The sequence below is a fragment of the Sphaeramia orbicularis genome, chromosome 19, assembly GCF_902148855.1.
Source record: "Sphaeramia orbicularis chromosome 19, fSphaOr1.1, whole genome shotgun sequence".
Taxonomy (NCBI): domain Eukaryota; kingdom Metazoa; phylum Chordata; class Actinopteri; order Kurtiformes; family Apogonidae; genus Sphaeramia; species Sphaeramia orbicularis.
In genome coordinates this window covers 50,848,925-50,873,646 of record NC_043975.1, presented here as the reverse complement: position 1 = coordinate 50,873,646, position 24,722 = coordinate 50,848,925, and the positions used below count along the sequence as shown (strand labels likewise).

At 38.0% G+C, this 24,722-nt stretch overlaps 1 protein-coding gene across 1 annotated transcript in view; it reads right to left on the bottom strand.

Moving 5' to 3' along the window:
• Positions 1-24,722, bottom strand: part of LOC115439487 (zinc transporter ZIP11-like) — an 84,851-nt gene that overhangs the window by 2,375 nt on the left and 57,754 nt on the right. The window contains exon 4 of the mRNA XM_030163301.1: positions 11,681-11,839. Coding sequence (XP_030019161.1) covers positions 11,681-11,839 — 159 coding nt within the window. The remainder of the gene's footprint in view (positions 1-11,680; positions 11,840-24,722) is intronic.

Sequence of the window (24,722 nt, the reverse complement as noted above, 5' to 3'; positions counted from 1 at the left end):
CATCATTCATTTCAAAGAGCCATTCAAAAGATTCGATTCGTTTGCGAACGTCACATCACTAGTTACCTCTGTCATTGCCATGTTTATTATTACTGACTTTCTTCTTCTTCTTCTCATTAAACTTTCCTCTCCTTCGTGGTATTTGTCCAGTATGGTTAATTCAGAGCGGCGCCCCCTGGTGGATTAACTGACAAACGCTCATTCCAACACATTAAATGCAGCACTTTGTTCCAGTCAGACTAATGACAACGACAATAAAGCACATTTACAAAAGGAACTAACAACTGGAATGGGATTATTAAGGACTCTTGCAGGTACTCAGTATCAGAAAGTACTCTAATGTATGTACTTGTACTCGGTCTGGAAAAAAGTGGTATCGGTGCATCCCTACATGAGAGAAACTTGAAAAGTAAAAGATGAAGACTAAAAATCAGCAGGGATGTGGCGGTGTGTCCAGGAGGCATGGGAGACCAGTCATGGAAATCAGGAATCCCATTAAAACCCAAATAAGTTGAAAACCACAGACGACAAAAAGGTTAGAAAGTTTAAAAAGAAAACAGCCACAAGCTTCAGACTCAACAGGCTGTCACCACTAATAAAGAACAGAACAGAACAGAACAGAACAGATGAGGTATAAGGGTTCTCTGTGTTTGAACTGTTATCTTGTACCTGTGTTGGATTTGCTGCTGCCTTTTAACAGAGCTTCTGAACCCATAAACACCCAGTGCTGCAAATGAACTTTTCTGTCCATTTAACCTTTAAGTGATTTATCACCACTTATCATAATATTATCCTCTCCATTTTGATTTTTATTCAGTGAAAATCAGGTATTTTCCTGTATTTATTTTACTAATCATGTACTTTAATCATCATGCTGAGATTACATTTTTGGGTTATCACACCAAAAACAGAGACAATTTGAGAAAAGTGACTTTTTCAGTTAAATCTCTCATTAACTCAGTGTTTCTGAAACTGTGAGGTGGGCCCCCAGGGTAGTGATGTGACGTTCACGAACGAATCAAATCTTTTGAACAGCTCTTTGAAATGAACGATGGGAACTGAGTCTTTGTAAAGAGCCGTTCATTTTTTTTTTTTAAGGAGGTGTCCAATTGCCTGTCAGTTTAGTGTCACTGGAGGCATTGGGCAGGAGGAGAATGTTCCAGCAGAAAAAAAAGACACTGCGCATGTCTCATACAAGAAGTTCACAAAAAAACAACAGTTTGAAGCATGAGGTGAGCATACTGGAGGAGGAGGAGCTGGAAGACTAGAGGAGGAGGAGCTGGAAGACTGGAGGAGGTGGAGCTGGAAGACTAGAGGAGGCGGAGCTGGAAGACTGGAGGAGGAGGAGCTGGAAGACTGGAGGAGGCGGAGCTGGAAGACTGGAGGAGGAGGAGCTGGAAGACTGGAGGGGGCGGAGCTGGAAGACTGGAGGAGGGAGCTGGAAGACTGGAGGAGGCGGAGCTGGAAGACTGGAGGAGGAGGAGCTGGAAGACTGGAGGAGGAGGAGCTGGAAGACTGGAGGAGGAGGAGCTGGAAGACTGGAGGAGGCGGAGCTGGAAGACTGGAGGAGGAGGAGCTGGAAGACTGGTCGAAACCGTAGAAAAGTTTGAGAGTGAGTGAGTGAGCACCTGTGAGTAATGAGCCAAAGAAAAAGGAGGAGGATTTGGATGCACTTTCAGAGAGAAAAGATGGACATGACACTGGTAATATTTGCAAAAAAAAAAATATATCTTTCAAGTCTGGGTCAACGAATAATTCACACCGCCATTTGAAAACTCAGCAGCGACTGTCCTGGTGGAACAGCTCAGACTAGTCCACAGAATGTACTGGGATGTTTTTGCTCCAGTTCCATCATTTGTCTAATGTCACCTCTCATGTCATGGATTTAACCCACACATCTGAACTAACCATTCTTTTTTACGGTAAGATAATATTTACTGCTGCGCCAATTAAACAACACCTTTAAAATGTAATGTCAATCATCACATGTAGCCTATTTTAGGTCATTAAAACACTGGTGTTTCAAAAGAATGCAAAAAAACATAAAAGAGTCAGTCTGTTGAACGACTCTTTTCAGTGAACGACTCCTGATTGAACGACTCCCTTCAAAGAGACAAAAGTGTCATCACTACCTCGGGGGGGGGGGGGGGGGGGTCTCTCCTGGGGGTCTTTTTTTTGTCTTTTTTCTTCAGGTTAGAACATGTATCAGGTGGAACTAATGTTTTAGTGTTAGAGCATTTATTTATTTATTTATGTATTTATTTTTCAGAAGTTGTCTAGACTTTTGCAGTATAGTCAAAGGACATTTATTCCACTACATGAACTTGCCTTTTGCCATAAGCCGTTTACCTCCATGTCTCGCATGTGAAAAGGTGCCATCTGTTCAGTTTCATAAGTGCCATGTGCTACTTCTCATACTTCTCATGCAGACGGTGGTAGTTGAAACAAACTGTTTACGTGATAATCGACACGGAACGCACCCGCCACACACTCATGAAGAAACCGATGTGTTCCAGACATTAACGACAACTTCAGGTACACAACCTCCTGGTTCTGTGTCAGTCATTCAGGGACCTGAGAACGCCCGAATCCAGGACGGGATGCACTGGATGATCACAAGCAATTCAGGGAACGCTCCTGAACGTTCCAGAGCGATGCCAGGTCAGTCACTGTCCAGTGGGACACCTATTCAGTCCCTCCAGCTAAATGTGCTGCATGCTGTGTTTCTGCTGCCAGACAGCTGAGCAAATATGATCCAGGCATTTACCTGTGGCCCATGGACATTATAGAAGTAACCTACAGAAAACCTGAAACTCTGGTCAAAGCTTTGTTGTACAGCCACGACAGAAACAGAATCATGAAGGACTCATTCTCAGTAATTACATCAAACACTATAAAGACTGTAGAGTTATAGGAATGGAATACAAGACAATACAATACAATATACTATACTATACAATAGAATAGAATAGATCTTTATTGTCACTGTTACAGGAACAATGAAAATCTGTTAAGCAGCGAACACTTACACTTCAAAAGACCGTATAAAAACATCACAGAAAATACTGAAAGATATAGGCCAGGGCTGTCCAACTCATGTTAGTTCAGTTCCACATTCAGCTAAATTTGATCTGCAGTGGGCTGACCCACTAAAATAATAACAGAATAATATATAAATAATGTCAACTCCAAACTTTTCTCTATGTTTTACAGTGAAAAAAGTAAAATGACATTATGAAAATATTTATATCTACAAACTATCCTTTCAAACAATGTGAATAACATGAACAAACTGGGGAAAAAATGTAATTTTGACATTTTTATGCTGTAGTTTATTATTTCCACATGGACATTATAACTTACAGATCCCAGTGGATCTACAGATACACAAAATATTTAGTAACAGGTGGAATATTATTAAAATTGGACTTGTCTGAAGACATTTCAAACTGTTCATATTTGTTCAGGGTTTTCAGAGTTTTTGCAAAATAATACTTTGTTTTAGTCTAAATAAATGAAAACATTCGCATTTACAAAGAATAAAATTGGAGTTGGGAGTATTTATAGGCTATTAGGAGCTTGAATTGGTCTGAATGTGGAACCTGAACTGAAAGGATTGTTCATATCTTATTGTAATTTTTGAAATTCACAAACTCATCCCAGGGGCCGGACTGGAGCCTTTGGTGGGCCGGATTTGGACCCTGGGACGCATGTTTGACACCTGTGATGTAGGTAATGTGCAAAAACTACAAAATAAAATATTAAATATACAAATACTGCTAAAATACTATTAAATACTACTAAAATATACAAAAATCTAACTCTTTACTATAGATAAGAATATATATATATATATATATATATATATATATATATATAAAGGCAGTATAGGATATATACACAAGGTAAGATTTAAAAACAAGGGGCATGGGATGCGAGTATTGCACTGCTCAGAATTAACATAAAATACAGAATGAAACTAAAACTTCCAAAGGTGAATTAAAGCAGAAATACTGCCCACACTGAGACGAGTATGAGTGCCATCATATACTGTAGGTTAGATCTGACACTTACCCTGAACACACACTAAAGCATCAAACTGATGTGTGCACCAGCCTGTATGTGTATGCACTGTAAAAAAAAAAACATCTGTAATTTAACTGAATTTTCACTGTTTGACAGATTTTTCCTGTATTTTTAAGATACAGGAAAATATCAATGAAATGACACAAACAGACTGTGATTTTACATGTCAAATGGAAAATAAAGCAAAAAAACTGTAACTGTGAATAACCATAAAATTTCCATTTTTTAAAAGACTTTTTTTTTTATTTTTTCACAGAAAAATACAGTTTAAAATACATTTGCAAATGTATTGTAATTTGACAAATATTTCTTTTCTATTTACGAGATTAAACTGTTAATTTAAAGTTTAATCTTGTAAAAAAAAAAAAAAAAAAAAAAAAAAAAAAAAGAGATAAAATTACTGACAATTATCCATAACAGAAGTATTTGTTCATTCAGTTTGAACCAGACTGTTTGGTCATTGACAAATATCTTGTGTAATTACAGGAGGGTTCACAACAAAAATGTTGAATAAATGTATTTTTTGTGAATGTATAACATGTATAAGCACTGATAAACTGTCCAAATACAGTTTTTATCAGTGGATTGGACAACTGAGTCTCACTGAAAATTATTTATATATATATTTATAGGGAATTGGATTGTTTTAATACATGTAAATATTCTTTATTAAACATTAAAAGTCAAAAAAAATATGAAAAATCTCATGTAAAGTTAGAGTTAAAAACTGTATTTGAATATGGAAAATTACTGTATTTTTATGAGATGGTTATTTTCTGTTATTTCACAGTATTTTTTCGGCGCCCCTGCTGCAGGAATAATACTGTTTTTTTAATGTGTTTTTTTTTTTTTTTTATGGTGTGTATGTAGACCTGTGTATCCTCCGCCTCTTGTCCTCACTTGTACTGCATGTGTCAGTGTATTATAGTGCATGAGTGTACGTCATCTTGTATGAGCATGCATAACAGCGACGTGTCAGCGGCTCCTTCATATGTAATTGGTGTCAGTGCTGCTGTCCTGGTGTGACTGCAGGAGCTTAAGGCAGCAGCTGTTCTCTGCAGCTCCCACTCCACACACACATCACATTCCTGTCACTCTCTATCCCTGGAACATGTTCAATGCAAGCATTCACAAATTCAACATGGACACACCATGGATACAACACATCAGACATGGCAGTATCTATAGTCACCAGGTCCAGTGAGTATGTGTTGGGAAAGAAAATAAACTTGGGAACAGAGTGGATGGTTTTCCAGGCTCCAGTGTCTGACTAAATGGACACCAGTTCATGAACACAACAGTTTGGGTGTTTTTTAACCTTTGTGCCACTCCCTTACCTGTTCTCTCATCTATTAATTAATGAATCAGGGTGTTTGCTCTTTATCCAAATAAAAATTCCTGACTTTTCATAACTGCTATTTTGCCCCCAGACCTTGACTTTATGTACACTGTGAAAAAAAGAAACAAAACATGTAATTTTAAAAAAAAAAAACAGTATTATTCCAGCAGCAGGGGTGCTGAAAAAACACTGTAAAATAACAGAAAATAACCATCTCATAAAAATATGGTAATTTTCCATAATTAAACTACAGTTTTTTGCCCTAACTTTACATGAGATTTTGCATATTTTTTTGTTTTTACTTTTAATGTTTAATACAGAATATTTTCATGTATTAAAACAATCTAATTAGAATCAGAATCAGAATTGCCTTTTTTGTCATTTGACAGTACAGAGTACATCAAACGAAATTCAGTTTGATGATTAGGGACATGGGACCGCTGCTCCTCATACACAGTACAACTACAGCGCTACCACAAAACCCTTACTTTGAAAATTGCAGTGAAGAACAGAAGACAACGTAAAGCACAAATATAAGACATCCTACAGTTTTCACACATGGACACATGCTGGAATTTTATTGTGGATTTGAAGGGAATGGGGGGACAGCGTGAACACTAGGCAGACAGCAGACGTGAAAAAACAATGGGGGTAGGGGAGATGCTTGAACTGTGAAATAACTGTGGAATGTGTGTGCGAAGATAAAGAGACTCCAGTGGGTCATACTGTCCTTAAGTCCAGTTCAGTTCAGTCTTATCAGTTCTTATCAGTCCACTGTTGTCCTGGCCGTGGAAGATGTTTGGACTGCAGGGGAGTAGATTTGAGAAGCACCTGCCTGCTTCCTCAGCTCTCAGGGGAAAACAATTTAGTCCATGGGGGGAAACTGGATTTCTGCATTAATTTAGTAGAACTTCATTTTGTTCTACCTGGCCTCAGCATTCCTTAGCATCTTGGACCAGTTAGGTCCTGCACAATCCCTCGATCTTCCCCCGACTGCATCACCGCCCGTTGTAATTCCTTCACATTATCACTCACCGCTCCAAAGTGCTTCTCAAACTATTACCTATAAATATATATATAAATAATTTTCAGTGAGACTCAGTTGTCCTGTGATTACTCACCTGAATCTCTTGCATTACAGTGAACAATTTCTCAGTGCCATTCACCAGAAACAAACCCGTGTGTTTACGTTCAGAGCTGGGAGGGAACTCGGGCATCTTCGGAATTTTTTGTTGCGACGTGTATTGTGGGAAACGGAGGCTCGCGCTGCCACTGCACATCGAAATTGTTCACCGTGATGCGAGAGATTCAGGTGAGTAATGACAGAGAGACTAACAGATTAGTGATACTGAGGAGAGGACTGAGGCTTGACAGATCTGATGAAAAATTGGTCATGAAAGTCTCCAGCACCTTTAAGGAACAACTACCACCATGTCCCAAGCTTTGTATTTTTGGATGTTTCCCAGAAAGCTGTACACTTAGCAATAGCACTAAGAAGATGGTCATATTTTGTCTTCTTCAAGCTAAACATAAAATTGCGGTGTTGTGGAAGTCTGTTCACAGACCAAGCAAGTGAGTCTGGGCTGAGGGGCTACTGCACTGCCTTACCCTGGAGAGACTTACATTTGTCATTAAAGGCAAATATAACACTTTTGTACAGATGTGGGGCTCATTTAGGGAGTTTATGGAGGAAGACAATTTCATAACATGGCTAAAATTTCCTTAGGGGGTCAAATGAGTGTTGATTCTTGTCAAAAAAACAGTTGTCCTAAAGTCATAGAAGTGTGTGTAAATAATGCTAATCCATTTGTGCACAGACTACTGATATCACTGGTCTACAATTTTTTAGAAATGATTTACTTCAGACATTAAATGCACTAAATGTTACATATTTTAATAAGATTAATTGGAAAATAAATGACAGAAGTGCCGGTTTGCTGATGTTTTCAAGGTATATGATTAAGCGTTATTACACATATATATTGGTTTATGTACATTTCTATAATAGTTTTATAAATCTTCCACTAAATAGAACCTGTAAAGTGAATGTATTCTAATGTGCAGACAGTGTTTTGAAGTAGATCTTGTAGCTCTGAGACAAATATTCCTTTTTGAGTCAAACCCATTCTCTCGTTAATTTTTGAATTTCACATTTTGACCCAAGGCTGTATCTTGGAAAGTTCAGCCAACCAGCATTTAGGACTGGATTTTTCTTTATCAGTGACTCTCATGTGGTAAAATTTCATTACTTTTATTCTGGAAGCATTTTCCTTGTAGACCAGTGTATTCTCTGACAGTGGAAGCTCTATTTTCATAAGTATTGGATTTGGAATAGCACGTGGATGTGAAAACTTTTGCTGGTAGACGGACGTGACATTACCCATGATGCTCTGGTCAGTCCCAGTACTTTATTAGGAATAAACTTACAGACTTCCTATTGCTAATTGTGCTCTTCTTCATAAATGTTGGTATTGTGGATCTAAAACAATCCCAGCTGACACAAAAACACTAAATGTGTCAGTGGAGGATGTGACATGGTTTGTTGTGGATCCCATCATACTGATGCTCTGCAGCCATGTCAGCGTTTACACTAATGATCCCTGTGCAAAAACTAGGAGCACTATTATTTATTGGATAGTTTAGCATCACACTAAAGAGGAAAGAACAATCTAGAATTGTTCTTTGTGTCTAAAAATGCTTCTTATTGTAAAAGTGTTGATGTAAACAGTGCTGTGTGCCATTCTTCATGTATGTATTGGTGGAACAGAAGCAGGATGGATCAGCACCATACTCCAGATTGAACCTGTACAAATAAAACATGTGATATGGAGGAGAGAATCTGGGAAGAAAAACTGGGGAATCCAAAAGAAGAGAAGATTTGTTTTTCAGAGAAATTCAGTTCAAATAGAACTTGTCCATTTGTGACATGAAAATATAGCATTAATTGTGCTGCAATGGTTCATTTTGGAGCTGAAAACATAGTTCATATGAGCATCAACATGTTGAACAGAACTGAAATCCTGTCCATTTGAACAACTGTCATTTACCAACACAGAGTTCCTTTGGATTCACTGAGACTGATTTAATATGAACACAGACACAAAGAAGAGCTGTGAGCACATTTAACCGAACAGCTCTGTAGTCTACTGTGTTTTTTTTTTTTTTTTTTTTTTTTTGGGGGGGGGGGGGGGGGGGGGTTCAGATCACTGACCACATTATGAAACACAGGAGCACTCTGTATGTTTGGTCCAAACTGTGTCCACCTGTGCATGTACATGCCTGCTACATGTTTGTTATTATTTTCCTTTCTTTATAAACCATGATGAGAAACAGTCAGTTCATACACATTTTTCAAGGTCAAATTCAAGCACTTTCAAAGGTCAGTTTCAAATTTTCACAGCACAGCACCTTATCACTGAGGTTAAATACATATCTATTGGAAAACATATACTCATGATTATTTTTTTTTCACTTTTATCACAATAATGACATTGTATTGTGGTCTAAACATCTAAAATTATGTTTTCATAAATGCAAAAAGTTTAGAAATTAAAGGAGAACACAAAGTTTTAACCAAAAAACGGAAGCCACTTGGCGTTCTTCAGACACACTCGCGCTTGAAACAAAGATTAAGATAAAAATGTACCAAGAGTCAACCTGAGAGCAAGGGGAGTTTTCGTTTTTGACAAAGTCTATTTTTCAACATGTATCACCCCTCTGTAAGGAGCTTGGCTTACCATCTAACTAAGTTAATATTAAAATAAATACATGAATTACATTATAGTTATAATTGCAAGCACTTTACAGACCTTGAAAACACACATTTTCAAGAATTTCAAGCTCCTGCGCAAACTCTGTACCAAACCAGCTTAATATAGGCTACCACTAATACCTGCATGCACTGTAAAAAAAAAAAAAAAAAAAATCTGTAATTTAACAGAATTTTCAATGTTTTATTTTACAGATTTTTCCTGTATTTTTAAGATACAGGAAAACATCAATGAAATGACAAAAATAAACTGTGATTTTACATGTCAAATGTAAAATAACATGAAAAAACTGTAACTGTGAATAACCAGAAAATTTAAATTTTTTAAAACAACTATTTTATTTTTTCACAGAAAAATACAGTTAAAATACATTTGCAAATGTATCATAATTTCACAAATATTTCTTTTCTATTTATGACATTAAACTGTTAATTTAAAGTTCAATATTGTAATATATATATATATATATATATATATATATATATATATATATATATATATATATATATATTAAAACCAGATAAAATTACTGACAATTAACAGTAACAGAGGTATTTGTTCTGTCAGTTTAACCAGACTTGTTTGTTCATTGACAATAAATGTATTTTTGTGAATGTATAACATGTATAAGCACTGATAAACTGTCCAAATACAGTTTTTAATCAGTGGATTGGACAACTGAGTCTCATTAAAAATTATTTATATATATATTTATAGGGAATTGGATTGTTTTAATACATGAAAATATTCTTTATTAAACATTAAAAAGTCAAAAAAAAAAAAAAAGCAAAATCTCATGTAAAGTTAGGGCAAAAAATTGCATTTTAATTATGGAAAATTACCGTATTTTTATGAGATGGTTATTTTCCGTTATTTAACAGTATTATTTTGGCACCCCTGCTGCCGGAATAACAGAGTTTTTTCACATTTTTTTTTTTTTTTAACAGTGGGTTTTGAATTCTTTCAAGTGATGTGCCTATTGTTGTGTTCTTTTTTGTATCTTTATATTATAATTGGAAAAGACAAACACTTATCAAAAAATAAATTAATTAACAAAAGATGGCATGAGGAGATGGTGATCAGTTCTGTTATGTTAACATTAATAACATTAATATTCCACTAATAGCTCTGTTTATTTACCTCACTAATGAGTGTATCTGGTTGCTTCCAGAAAGAGGAGAGTAATTATGTATCAAGGGAAATGAAATAAAATGATGTACAAATTCTGAATGAATTTATCAGGTCTGAGTTCTACAGAGGATTCAAATCCACAGCATCTTATGATCTTATTTGACCAAATATAAACACATTTTCCAGAACGCCAGATGAAGCAAACGCCTTCATCTGACACAGTATTTAGCAGTATGTGCATTTTTTCTTTTAATCTGGATTTGGTATCTGGTTTACAGGCAGGTTTCACATCCAGAGGCTCTAAGTGGAACAGTAGTTCCTCGGTGACGGTTCAAAGAAGTCCCATACTTCGGTGCAGTCTGATTCATTTCCACTGTCTTATTTTCAGGTTCTCCACTAGCTGCTTTGAGCAGTAATTACGTCTTTATCGAAGCCACACAAAAGTAAAGTCTCTGCAAAATTAACCAAAGCCACTCTGTTGTCAATCACCTGAAGTAACATCCTGTGGATATACTCAGACCGAGAACCTCTGCCCTCATTAGTGCCACAGACAACACTTTACAAGACGGTAGAAGAAAGAAAAGAAACAAAAAAAAAAGAAAAAAACAAAGAGAAACAAGAAAAGCACTCAGAGTGCAGACCTCCGCCAAGACAGATCTGCCCCCCTGATCACCACCAAAATTTCATCATTTCTTCCTTGTGCCAGTATCAACATTTACTGAAAATTTCTTGAAAATCTGTCCATAACTTTTTGAGTTATCTTGCTAACAAACAAACACACAAACACACAAAGCAAAGTGAATAAAATACCTCCTGGCAGAGGTAACACAAAGAAAAGACACAAAACAAAACAAAACGCAAAGAAACAAAATGAAAGTAAAGAAAAGAAACAAAACTAAAAGAAAAGAAATGAAACAAAAAGAAATGAAACAAAAAAGAAATGAAACAAGAAAAGAACTCTGAGAGCACAGACCTCCGCCAGGACAGATCTGCTCCCCCCACCCCACCATCACCACCAAAATTTCACCATTTCTTCCTTGTGCCAGTATCAACATTTACTGAAAATTTCATGAAAATCTGTCCATAACTTTTTGCGATATCTTGCTAACAAACAAACAAACAAACACACAAAGCAAAGTGATCACAATACCTCCTAGCGGAGGTAACAAAAAGAAGTAAAGAAGAGAAGAGAAGAGAAGAGAAGAGAAGAGAAGAGAAGAGAAGAGAAGAGAAGAGAAGAGAAGAGAAGAGAAGAGAAGAGAAGAGAAGAGAAGAGAAGAGAAGAGAAGAGAAGAGAAAATCTGTTGAAAGTCTGTCTGCAGTGTTGGTGAACTTCAGGTTTGGTGGTTCTTACCAGTAAAGGCATCACAAGGTCAGCGAAGTAAACAAACGCCGCTCCCAGACTGAATCCCACGGCCACAGGAACAAAAGCAAAGGAGCCGTATTTCCCAGAATCCTCTGCCATATCGATCGCTGGTGCCAGTAATGACCAGTAGGAAGCAGCCAGCATCACCTGAAGGACACAAAAAGAGGACAGAAGTTACAGCTCACCTGACAGGATGGACTAGAATACTACTGTAGTACTAGAATACTACTGTAGTAGTAGAATACTAGTTACAACTGAACTGAGAGGATGGGCTAGAATACTACTGTAGTACTAGAATACTAGTTACAACTGAACTGAGAGGATGGACTAGAATACTACTGTAGTACTAGAATACTACTGTAGTATTAGAATACTAGTTACAACTGAACTGAGAGGATGGACTAGAATACTACTGTAGTACTAGAATACTACTGTAGTACTAGAATACTAGTTACAACTGAACTGAGAGGATGGGCTAGAATACTACTGTAGTACTAGAATACTACTGTAGTACTAGAATACTAGTTACAACTGAACTGAGAGGATGGACTAGAATACTACTGTAGTACTAGAATACTACTGTAGTACTAGAATACTAGTTACAACTGAACTGAGAGGATGGACTAGAATACTACTGTAGTACTAGAATACTACTGTAGTACTAGAATACTAGTTACAACTGAACTGAGAGGATGGGCTAGAATACTATTGTAGTACTAGAATACTACTGTAGTACTAGAATACTAGTTACAACTGAACTGAGAGGATGGACTCCAATACTACTGTAGTACTAGAATACTACTGTAGTACTAGAATACTACTATAGTACTAGAATACTACTGTAGTACTAGAATACTACTATAGTACTAGAATACTAGTTACAATTGAACTGAGAGGATAGACTCCAATACTACTGTAGTACTAGAATACTACTGTAGTACTAGAATACTACTATAGTACTAGAATACTACTGTAGTACTAGAATACTACTGTAGTACTAGAATACTACTATAGTACTAGAATACTAGTTACAATTGAACTGAGAGGATAGACTCCAATACTACTGTAGTACTAGAATACTACTGTAGTACTAGAATACTACTATAGTACTAGAATACTACTGTAGTACTAGAATACTACTATAGTACTAGAATACTAGTTACAACTGAACTGAGAGGATAGACTCCAATACTACTGTAGTACTAGAATACTACTGTAGTACTAGAATACTACTGTAGTACTAGAATACTACTATAGTACTAGAATACTAGTTACAATTGAACTGAGAGGATAGACTCCAATACTACTGTAGTACTAGAATACTACTGTAGTACTAGAATACTACTATAGTACTAGAATACTACTGTAGTACTAGAATACTACTGTAGTACTAGAATACTAGTTACAACTGAACTGAGAGGATAGACTCCAATACTACTGTAGTACTAGAATACTACTGTAGTACTAGAATACTAGTTACAACTGAACTGAGAGGATGGGCTAGAATACTACTGTAGTACTAGAATACTACTGTAGTACTAGAATACTAGTTACAACTGAACTGAGAGGATGGACTAGAATACTACTGTAGTACTAGAATACTACTGTAGTACTAGAATACTAGTTACAACTGAACTGAGAGGATGGACTAGAATACTACTGTAGTACTAGAATACTACTGTAGTACTAGAATACTAGTTACAACTGAACTGAGAGGATGGGCTAGAATACTATTGTAGTACTAGAATACTACTGTAGTACTAGAATACTAGTTACAACTGAACTGAGAGGATAGACTCCAATACTACTGTAGTACTAGAATACTACTGTAGTACTAGAATACTACTATAGTACTAGAATACTACTGTAGTACTAGAATACTACTATAGTACTAGAATACTAGTTACAATTGAACTGAGAGGATAGACTCCAATACTACTGTAGTACTAGAATACTACTGTAGTACTAGAATACTACTATAGTACTAGAATACTACTGTAGTACTAGAATACTACTGTAGTACTAGAATACTACTATAGTACTAGAATACTAGTTACAATTGAATGAGAGGATAGACTCCAATACTACTGTAGTACTAGAATACTACTGTAGTACTAGAATACTACTATAGTACTAGAATACTACTGTAGTACTAGAATACTACTATAGTACTAGAATACTAGTTACAACTGAACTGAGAGGATAGACTCCAATACTACTGTAGTACTAGAATACTACTATAGTACTAGAATACTAGTTACAACTGAACTGAGAGGATAGACTCCAATACTACTGTAGTACTAGAATACTACTGTAGTACTAGAATACTACTATAGTACTAGAATACTACTGTAGTACTAGAATACTACTGTAGTACTAGAATACTAGTTACAACTGAACTGAGAGGATAGACTCCAATACTACTATAGTACTAGAATACTACTGTAGTACTAGAATACTACTATAGTACTAGAATACTACTGTAGTACTAGAATACTACTATAGTACTAGAATACTAGTTACAACTGAACTGAGAGGATAGACTCCAATACTACTGTAGTACTAGAATACTACTATAGTACTAGAATACTAGTTACAACTGAACTGAGAGGATAGACTCCAATACTACTGTAGTACTAGGAATACTACTGTAGTACTAGAATACTACTATAGTACTAGAATACTACTGTAGTACTAGAATACTACTGTAGTACTAGAATACTAGTTACAACTGAACTGAGAGGATAGACTCCAATACTACTATAGTACTAGAATACTACTGTAGTACTAGAATACTACTATAGTACTAGAATACTAGCTACAACTGAACTGAGAGGATGGACTAGAATACTACTGTAGTACTAGAATACTACTGTAGTACTAGAATACTACTATAGTACTAGAATACTACTGTAGTACTAGAATACTACTATAGTACTAGAATACTACTGTAGTACTAGAATACTACTATAGTACTAGAATACTAGCTACAACTGAACTGAGAGGATGGACTAGAATACTACTGTAGTACTAGAATACTACTGTAGTACTAGAATACTAATTACAACTGAACTGAGAGGATAGACTCCAATACTACTATAGTACGAGAATACTAGTTACAACTGAACTGAGAGGATGGACTAGAATACTACTGTAGTACTAGAATACTAGTTACAACTGAACTGAGAGGATGGACTAGAATACTACTGTAGTACTAGAATACTACTGTAGTACTAGAATACTAGTTACAACTGAACTGAGAGGATGGACTAGAATACTACTGTAGTACTAGAATACTACTGTAGTACTAGAATACTAGTTACAACTGAACTGAGAGGATGGGCTAGAATACTATTGTAGTACTAGAATACTACTGTAGTACTAGAATACTAGTTACAACTGAACTGAGAGGATAGACTCCAATACTACTGTAGTACTAGAATACTACTGTAGTACTAGAATACTACTATAGTACTAGAATACTACTGTAGTACTAGAATACTACTATAGTACTAGAATACTAGTTACAATTGAACTGAGAGGATAGACTCCAATACTACTGTAGTACTAGAATACTACTGTAGTACTAGAATATACTATAGTACTAGAATACTACTGTAGTACTAGAATACTACTGTAGTACTAGAATACTACTATAGTACTAGAATACTAGTTACAATTGAACTGAGAGGATAGACTCCAATACTACTGTAGTACTAGAATACTACTGTAGTACTAGAATACTACTATAGTACTAGAATACTACTGTAGTACTAGAATACTACTATAGTACTAGAATACTAGTTACAACTGAACTGAGAGGATAGACTCCAATACTACTGTAGTACTAGAATACTACTATAGTACTCGAATACTAGTTACAACTGAACTGAGAGGATAGACTCCAATACTACTGTAGTACTAGAATACTACTGTAGTACTAGAATACTACTATAGTACTAGAATACTACTGTAGTACTAGAATACTACTATAGTACTAGAATACTACTGTAGTACTAGAATACTACTGTAGTACTAGAATACTAGTTACAACTGAACTGAGAGGATAGACTCCAATACTACTATAGTACTAGAATACTACTGTAGTACTAGAATACTACTATAGTACTAGAATACTACTGTAGTACTAGAATACTACTATAGTACTAGAATACTAGTTACAACTGAACTGAGAGGATAGACTCCAATACTACTGTAGTACTAGAATACTACTATAGTACTAGAATACTAGTTACAACTGAACTGAGAGGATAGACTCCAATACTACTGTAGTACTAGAATACTACTGTAGTACTAGAATACTACTATAGTACTAGAATACTACTGTAGTACTAGAATACTACTGTAGTACTAGAATACTAGTTACAACTGAACTGAGAGGATAGACTCCAATACTACTATAGTACTAGAATACTACTGTAGTACTAGAATACTACTATAGTACTAGAATACTACTGTAGTACTAGAATACTACTATAGTACTAGAATACTAGCTACAACTGAACTGAGAGGATGGACTAGAATACTACTGTAGTACTAGAATACTACTGTAGTACTAGAATACTACTATAGTACTAGAATACTACTGTAGTACTAGAATACTACTATAGTACTAGAATACTACTGTAGTACTAGAATACTACTATAGTACTAGAATACTACTATAGTACTAGAATACTACTGTAGTACTAGAATACTACTATAGTACTAGAATACTACTGTAGTACTAGAATACTACTGTAGTACTAGAATACTAGTTACAACTGAACTGAGAGGATGGACTAGAATACTACTGTAGTACTTGAATACTACTGTAGTACTAGAATACTAGTTACAACTGAACTGAGAGGATGGACTAGAATACTACTGTAGTACTAGAATACTACTGTAGTACTAGAATACTAGTTACAACTGAACAGAGAGGATGGACTAGAATACTACTGTAGTACTAGAATACTAGTTACAACTGAACTGAGAGGATGGACTAGAATACTACTGTAGTACTAGAATACTACTGTAATACTAGAATACTACGATAGTACTAGAGTACTAGTTACAACTGAACTGAGAGGATGGACTAGAATACTACCATAGTACTCGAATACTAGTTACAACTGAACTGAGAGGATGGACTAGAATACTACCATAGTACTCGAATACTAGTTACAACTGAACTGAGTGGATGGACAGGTTTACCATCGGGAGACCTCCTGTACCTCTACAGTACTAGAATACTAAAAAACTATAATAGTAAAATACTAGAACACTAAAAAACTATAATAGTAGAATACCAGAATACTAGAAAACTGTAATAATAGAATACTAGAATACTATACTGTTATATTCTAGAACACTAGAAGAGTACAATAGTAGAATACTAGAATACTATACTATTATATACTAGAAGAGTAGAATAGTAGAATATTAGAATACTAGAACACTAGAAGAGTAGAATACTAGAAGAGTACAATAGTAGAATACTAGAATACTACAATAATAAAATATGATATAGTGGAAGAGTACATGGTGTCGGTTGTTTGAATCCACAGAATGACACTGTGCTCCCACACTGTGGACTGTAAAACTGACACTACAGTAAATGAAGACATGTCGACAGGAGGTGGGCCTCTGTCCAAATGCATCACAAACGGTAAAATATCAGAAAATCAGCCAAAGAACATGTGAAGTCTTGCATTTTCCACCTCAGTTCGGTCACAGAATTTTTACTCTGTATTGTGATATTTTCCTCTGTGGTGTTTTGACAAAGTGGACCGTACCATCCTGACCTCACGTGGTCCTGGACTGGGTTTTCTACCATTTCTTTAGGAAGCCTGTCCTTGTTGTGCTCAGATACCTCCTGCTCCTTTGCGGTGTCCGCTGTGGAGTTCCCCAAGGGTCAGTTCTGGGGACACTTTCACATGCTTCCTCTGAGAAACATCATGCAAAATCCCATTTTAACCCTTTCATGCACAGTGGTCACTCCAGTGGTCACTCCAGTGGTCACTCCAGTGGACAGTTCTTCTCCAGCTGTTCTCTATATATTCATTATTGTTTTAGTTCCGTATCAGCCAACACAGTGGACACTAATGCACCATCTCATACACTGCAGTTCACACCATTACTGTACCTTTGCTGTTCTAGATAAACCTGATCTACACTAACATGTTTAAGTGTACGTCAACTGTTTGTTATTGTTATTAATCTGAAATTAACAGTTTATGCAAAAAGTTGTTTTGGGTTTTTTTGCATATTATCACCACAAAGTGAGCAATGACTGGTATTAGAGCGTTAAAATGTGAGAAACATTATATTAGTAGCATTAAAAATGTCTGCTAAAGGTTCATACTGTCTTCCACATAGAATTTTTGTAGGTAATTCATTTATCAGACAAACTAGTAAAGCAAGTAAACAAACAACTATCCCTGTCTGACAAATGAATTACCTACAATAAGCATTAAAAATGGTTTTATTCATAGTTTCACACAGTATATCAGTAAATACATGTTTCTTTGCTTCAAAAACTAAACGCATGCTGTCCAGCTGAGTGGACATTTTTGCAGCTCCCTGAAAATAGGTTCATAAGAATATTTTCTTCAGGCATGTTTTTGTCATGCCTAAAGAGGAATAAAAACACTTAGGAAAAAAAATCTTGATTAAGGGTCTCATAATTCATGCATGAAAGGGTTAAAGCCTAATACCAATTAGTTTTTTTTTTTTTACACTCAAACAGATTACTGCAGATCAGGTTTATCTAGAACAGCAAAGTTACAGTAATGGTATGAATGACAATGTATGGGATTGGATGATATGGAACTAAAACAACACGTGGGCAACGACAGTGAGACCTGGAGACCTGATGGGGAGGAACGGCCTCCCCGATCTGAACCTGAGTGGTGTTTTGTTATTGAACTTCTGTGCTAGTCACAGTTTGTCCATAACAAACACCATGTTCGAACACAGGGATGTCCATAAGTGCACGTGGCACCAGGAACCCCTAGGCCGGAGGTCGATGATCCACTTCGTTGTCGTATCATCAGACCTCCGGCCGCGTGTTTTGGACACTCGGGTGAAGAGAGGGGCAGAGCTGTCAACCGATCACCACCTGGTGGTGAGTTGGATCCGCTGGCAAAGGAGGAACCCGGACCGACTCGGCAGGCCCAAACATGTTGTGAGGGTCTGTTGGGAACGTCTGGCAGAACCCGATGTCAGTGTGGTCTTCAACTCCCACCTCCGGGAGAGCTTCTCCCAGATCCCAGGGGAGGCTGGGGACATTGAGTCCAAGTGGACCATGTTCTCCACCTCCATTGTCGAAGCAGCTGCTCGGAGCTGTGGTCGCAAGGTCTCCGGTGCCTGTCGTGGCGGCAATCCCCGAACCCGGTGGTGGACCCCAGAAGTAAGGGATGCTGTCAAGCTGAAGAAGGAGTCTTATCGGGCCTTGTTGGCCCGTGGGACTCCCAAGGCAGCTGATGGGAACGGGAAGGCCAAGTGTGCTGCAGCCCGAGCGGTTGTGGAGGCAAAAACTCGGGTCTGGGTGGAGTTTGGGGAGGCCATGGAGGAGGACTATCGGTCGGCCTCAAGGAAATTCTGGCAAACCATCTGGCGCCTCAGAAGGGGAAAGCAGTGCACCACCAACACTGTTTACAGTGGAAGTGGGGAGCTGCTGACCTCGACTGGGGATGTTGTCGGACGGTGGAAGGAATACTTCGAGGATCTCCTCAATCCCACTGTCACGTCTTCCATGGAGGAAGCAGAGGCTGAGGTCTCGGAGGTGGACTCGTCCATCACCCAAGCTGAAGTCACCGAGGTGGTTGGCAAGCTCCTCGGTTGCAGGGCACAGGGGGTGGATGAGATTCGCCCTGAGTACCTTAAGTCTCTGGATGTGCAGGGACTGTCTTGGTTGACACGTCTCTGTAACATCGCGTGGCGGTCGGGGACAGTACATCTGGACTGGCAGACTGGGGTGGTGGTTCCCCTTTTTAAGAAGGGGGACCGGAGGATGTGCTCCAACTACAGGGGGATCACACTTCTCAGCCTCCCGGGGAAAGTCTGTTCCAAGGTACTGGAGAGGAGGATCCGACCGATAGTCGAACCTCGGATCCAGGAGGAACAATGTGGTTTTCGTCCCGGTCGTGGAACGCTGGACCAGCTCTATACTCTCCATCGGGTGCTCAGGGTTCATGGGAGTTCGCCCAACCAGTCCACATGTGTTTTGAGGATCTGGAGAAGGCGTTCGACCGTGTCCCTCGTGGTATCCTGTGGGGGGTGCTTCGGGAGTATGGGGTCCGGGGCCCTTTGCTAAGGGCAGTCCGGTCCTTGTATGACCGAAGCAGAAGCCTGGTTCGCATTGCCGGCAGTAAGTCAGACCTGTTCCAGGTGCATGTTGGACTCCGGCAGGGCTGCCCTTTGTCACCAGTTCTGTTCATAATTTTTATGGACAGAATTTCTAGGCGCAGCCAAGGGCCGGAAGGGGTCCGGTTTGGGGACCACAGGATTTCATCTCTGCTTTTTGCAGATGACGTTGTCCTGTTGGCCTCATCGAACCTGGACCTTCAGCGTGCACTGGGGCGGTTTGCAGCCGAGTGTGAAGCGAGCGGGATGAGGATCAGCACCTCCAAATCCGAGGCCATGGTTCTCGACCGGAAAAAGGTGGTCTGCCCTCTCCGGGTCGGTGGGGAGTCTTTGCCCCAAGTGGAGGAGTTTAAGTATCTCGGGGTCTTGTTCACAAGTGAGGGAAGGATGGAGCGTGAGATTGACAGACGGATCGGTGCAGCGTCTGCAGTGATGCAGTCGCTGTACCAGTCGGTTGTGGTGAAGAAGGAGCTGAGCCAAGAGGAGAAGCTCTGGATTTACCGGTCAATCTACGTTCCTACGTACCTATGATCATGAGCTTTGGGTCATGACCGAAAGGACAAGATCCCGGACACAAGCGGTCCAAATGAGTTTCCTCCACAGGGTGGCTGGGCGCACCCTTACGGATAGGGGGAGGAGCTCAGTCACCAGGGAGGAGCTCGGAGTAGAGCCGCTGCTCCTCCACATCCAGAGGAACCAGCTGAGGTGGCTCGGGCATCTGTTTCAGATCCTCCTGGACGCCTCCCTGGGGAGGTGTTCCGGGCATGTCCCGAGGAGACCTCGGGGAAGACCCAGGACACGTTGGAGAGACTATGTCTGTGGGCTGGACAGGGAACGCCTCGGGGTCCCCCCGGAAGAGCTGGAGGAGGAGTCTGAGGAGAGGGAAGTCTGGGTGTCCCTGATTAGACTGTTACCCCCGCGACCCAGCCCCGGATAAGCGGTGGATAATTGATGAATGAATATATATATATATATATATATATCTATATATATATTATATATATATATATATATATGGAATTGGATTATTTTAATACATGTAAATATCTTTATTAAACATTAAAAAAATCACAAAAATATGCAAAATCTCATGTAAAGTTAGGGCAAAAAACTGTATTTTAATTATGGCAAATTACCGTATTTTTATGAGATGGTTATTTTCCGTTATTTCACAGTATTTTTTCAGCACCCCTGGTGCCGGAATAATACAGTTTTTTTTACTGTTTTTTTTTTTTTTTACAGTGTAGCAATTATGCTATGAGGCCAACAACATGCCTCTGCAGGAGGAGAGTCTTCATTTAAAAATGGCTGTGGTGTGTTTTATGGATGATGGAGGAAAACCCTGCTGGACCAGACATGTTTTCACCACTTTGTCTGAATATCTGGGAGGACACACAAAGAACCCCGTAGTCAGATGGTCAAACACACGTTGGCTACTTCAAATTTATTCACAGGTGTTTCTGTTTCCACTATGCACATTTACTCTCTGGAAACAAATGGTTAAAAAAAAAAAAAAAAAACCACTCAAACAAAACAAAAAAACAAAAACAAAAACTTTTTGTCAGCTTATTTCAGTTCTGTCAAACTCATGTTAGTTCAGTTCCACATTCAGCCCAGTTTGATCTGCAGTGGGCTGAACCAGTAAGATGATAACAGTGAAAAAAGTAAAATTCTATTATGGTCAGGTTTACATCTACAACGTTTTCCTTAAAATCTGAATAACATGAACAACTTGACTTGTCTTAAGAAAAACAAGCGCAATTTTAACACTATTCTGCCTCGGTTTATCAGTTTATCATTTACACATGTGCGTTACAATTAGGGATGCAAATTATTGATTAATTTATTAATCGATAGTTGGTTGCCTTTATCGATCGATTAACCATTAATTGATAAGCGGCGATTTTCCTGAGAACCTGAATTTCTTTTTCAATACGGTCTACAAGAATAAAAGCTAAGTATGATTCTACACTTCATGAAAAAACCATGTCATATTCCTTAATGATTGATTTATTGAACCATTTGACACAGTCAGTGTTTCCTGTGGAATTCATCTGTTGGTTGTGGCGCTGTGGAATGGGGGGGTACTCGCACGGACGCAGTACAGCCATGAGGATGCGTGAGTGTTGGTTGGGCGCATGCGTGCATCACTTTCCGTCCTCCTTCTAATACTTATGGGGGTACAGTGCAGTCCGTGCCCCCGCAGAAGTGACAGTGAAACTTTTCACTGACTGTAGACTAGACCAACCTCCAGGAAAACACTCCGATACCGACCCCACATTTGTGCCTGTATTTATTCGGGGGTGCACCGCTGCCACAAACAGACGGTCGGTCTGTGTTTGCTCCTCCATGTCCATACAGACATTCTAACTCATCTACGCTATGATCTGGTTCAGTGATCGGCTATCCCAGCCGCAGACAAACCGGCAGCCTTCGGGCAGGTGGTGGACCGGCAGAAAAGGGCAATTAACCGACAATTAATACTTTAATCAAGCACAATTTTTCTCTACAATTAATCGTTAGTCAATTAATTGTTTACATCCGTAGTTACAATCGCACAAAACATTTAGTAACAGGCAGAATATTAGTAAAATTGCATTTAGTTTTCTTAAGACATTTCCGTTTTGTTCATGTTTGTTCAGGATATTCACGTTTTTTGTAAAAGTATCGTTTGGTAATGTAAACATTTTCATGTAATTTTACTTTTTACACCAAAAACAACAGAGGAAATTTGGGGTTGTCATTATTTATAGGTTATTTATGATATTTCACTGGTTCTGACCCACTGGAAATCTAATTGGACTGTATGTGTGTGTATGTGGAACCTGAATAAAATGGTTTTTGACACGATTGATTGTTAAAATCTTCCAGTGTAATTTTTGCATTTCACAAATTCATCCCACGGGCCTGTTGAGCCGCATTATGGAATAAATTCCCATTATGTAATAAAAGTTCAAAATGTAATAAGAATGTCACGTCATCTTGTAATTAAAGCTGCATTATGTACTAAACTGACGCATTTTGTAATAAACTACCTCAATGTATTATGTAGTAAATTTTTTCGCATATGTAGTACGTTACTACAATTGGAGAAATTTATTACAAATGCACTTGACACATTTTTATTTTCAGGAAATGTAATAACATGGTTCATTATGTAATAACGACACTCAAGTAGATTTTTTTTTGCCCTCTTTAAATGACGTAGCCCTGCAGATTAGTAGTTGTAGTAGTGCTAATGATAGCCTACCTGTTACAATTACATTCACAATTAGTCCACACACTCCAACATGCACACACAAAGTACAAAATGCTGATGTTGAACAATAAATGGATTTATTTCTAAACAGAACCTTTTTAAGGCAAATTAAGATATTTTGATCAACATTAGGTGTCTATGCCAGTCGGAAAAAAAAAAAAAAATATCAGGAAAATGTCTTTAACAATGTAAACAACATTTCTGGATATAAAAAAGAGCTAAAGCGTCACACCTTTGGTGGCTAACCTGCAACTAAAATGTATTTTGCTGAATATATTTTGATCAATATAAAGTGTCCATGGCGCTGAAAAAAAAAATACTGGGGAAGTGTCTTTAACAATGTAAAAATTTACTACATAATGCATTAAGGTAGTTTATTACAAATGTGTCAGTTTATACATAATGCAGCTTTATTACAAGATGACGAGACATTCTTATTACATTTTGAACTTTTATTACAGAATGGGAATTTATTACATAATGCGGCTCAACAGGGCCGGATTGGACCCTTTGGCGGGCCCAATTTGGCCCCCGGGCCACATGTTTGACACCTGTGGCTTATTTATTTATTTCCTTACTGGATGTTGGTGTTTCTATAAACATTGCCCAGTGTGAAATGTCAAAACAGCACTGAATACATTTCTGAACAATTAATATAGACAAGGAAAAGAAGACGTGTAACTGATTTCTTTCATGCCAGAGGTAAAAGCAACACCTGTGGGACTCTGAGGTACTTTAACTTCCTCTATCTACTAAGCCCTTTTGTTTTTCCCTCTTTCTGATTTGCATTTTGTGTAGACATACCTAATCCAGTCCACTTCCTCTGCTCTCACTCATTAATGCTGAAGTCAGGAACCTCCAGGCTACTGAAGCTCCTGACACCAACATCCAATTACTGTGGTGGGATTCCAGTCAGGGCCGGACGGAAAAAACTCAGGTTAGATCTGGATGAGCAGAACTCTTCAGAAACACTTTACTGTCACTGACATGTGCACAGAGCCAGGAGTCATGTGCACACTGTAAAAAAAAAAAAAAGTTTTTTTCACAGTTTTGATTTATTTTAACTTCAAAATTTTTGATGAAATTTTGAAAAATTCAAAATGTGCCTTTCCTTCTAATGGTCCATATGTTGATGGCTTATAACATGTAAATGGTTACAGATATCACTATAGTTCCTGTTGATCACTGATATAGACTTTGAGTTAGTTAGTTGAGTTCTCCTCCAGTGAAGGTAGCGCCCACTTCTATTGGCAGATTGATCTCCTGCATCCAGACCACAGGACTGGAACACAGAGACAGAACCTGAGAACCTCACAAATTCAACTGGGGATTGATTCAGACAGAACATGACGCTAACATACAGGGACACTGGATCTGTTTTCTTATGAGTTATCTTTCGAT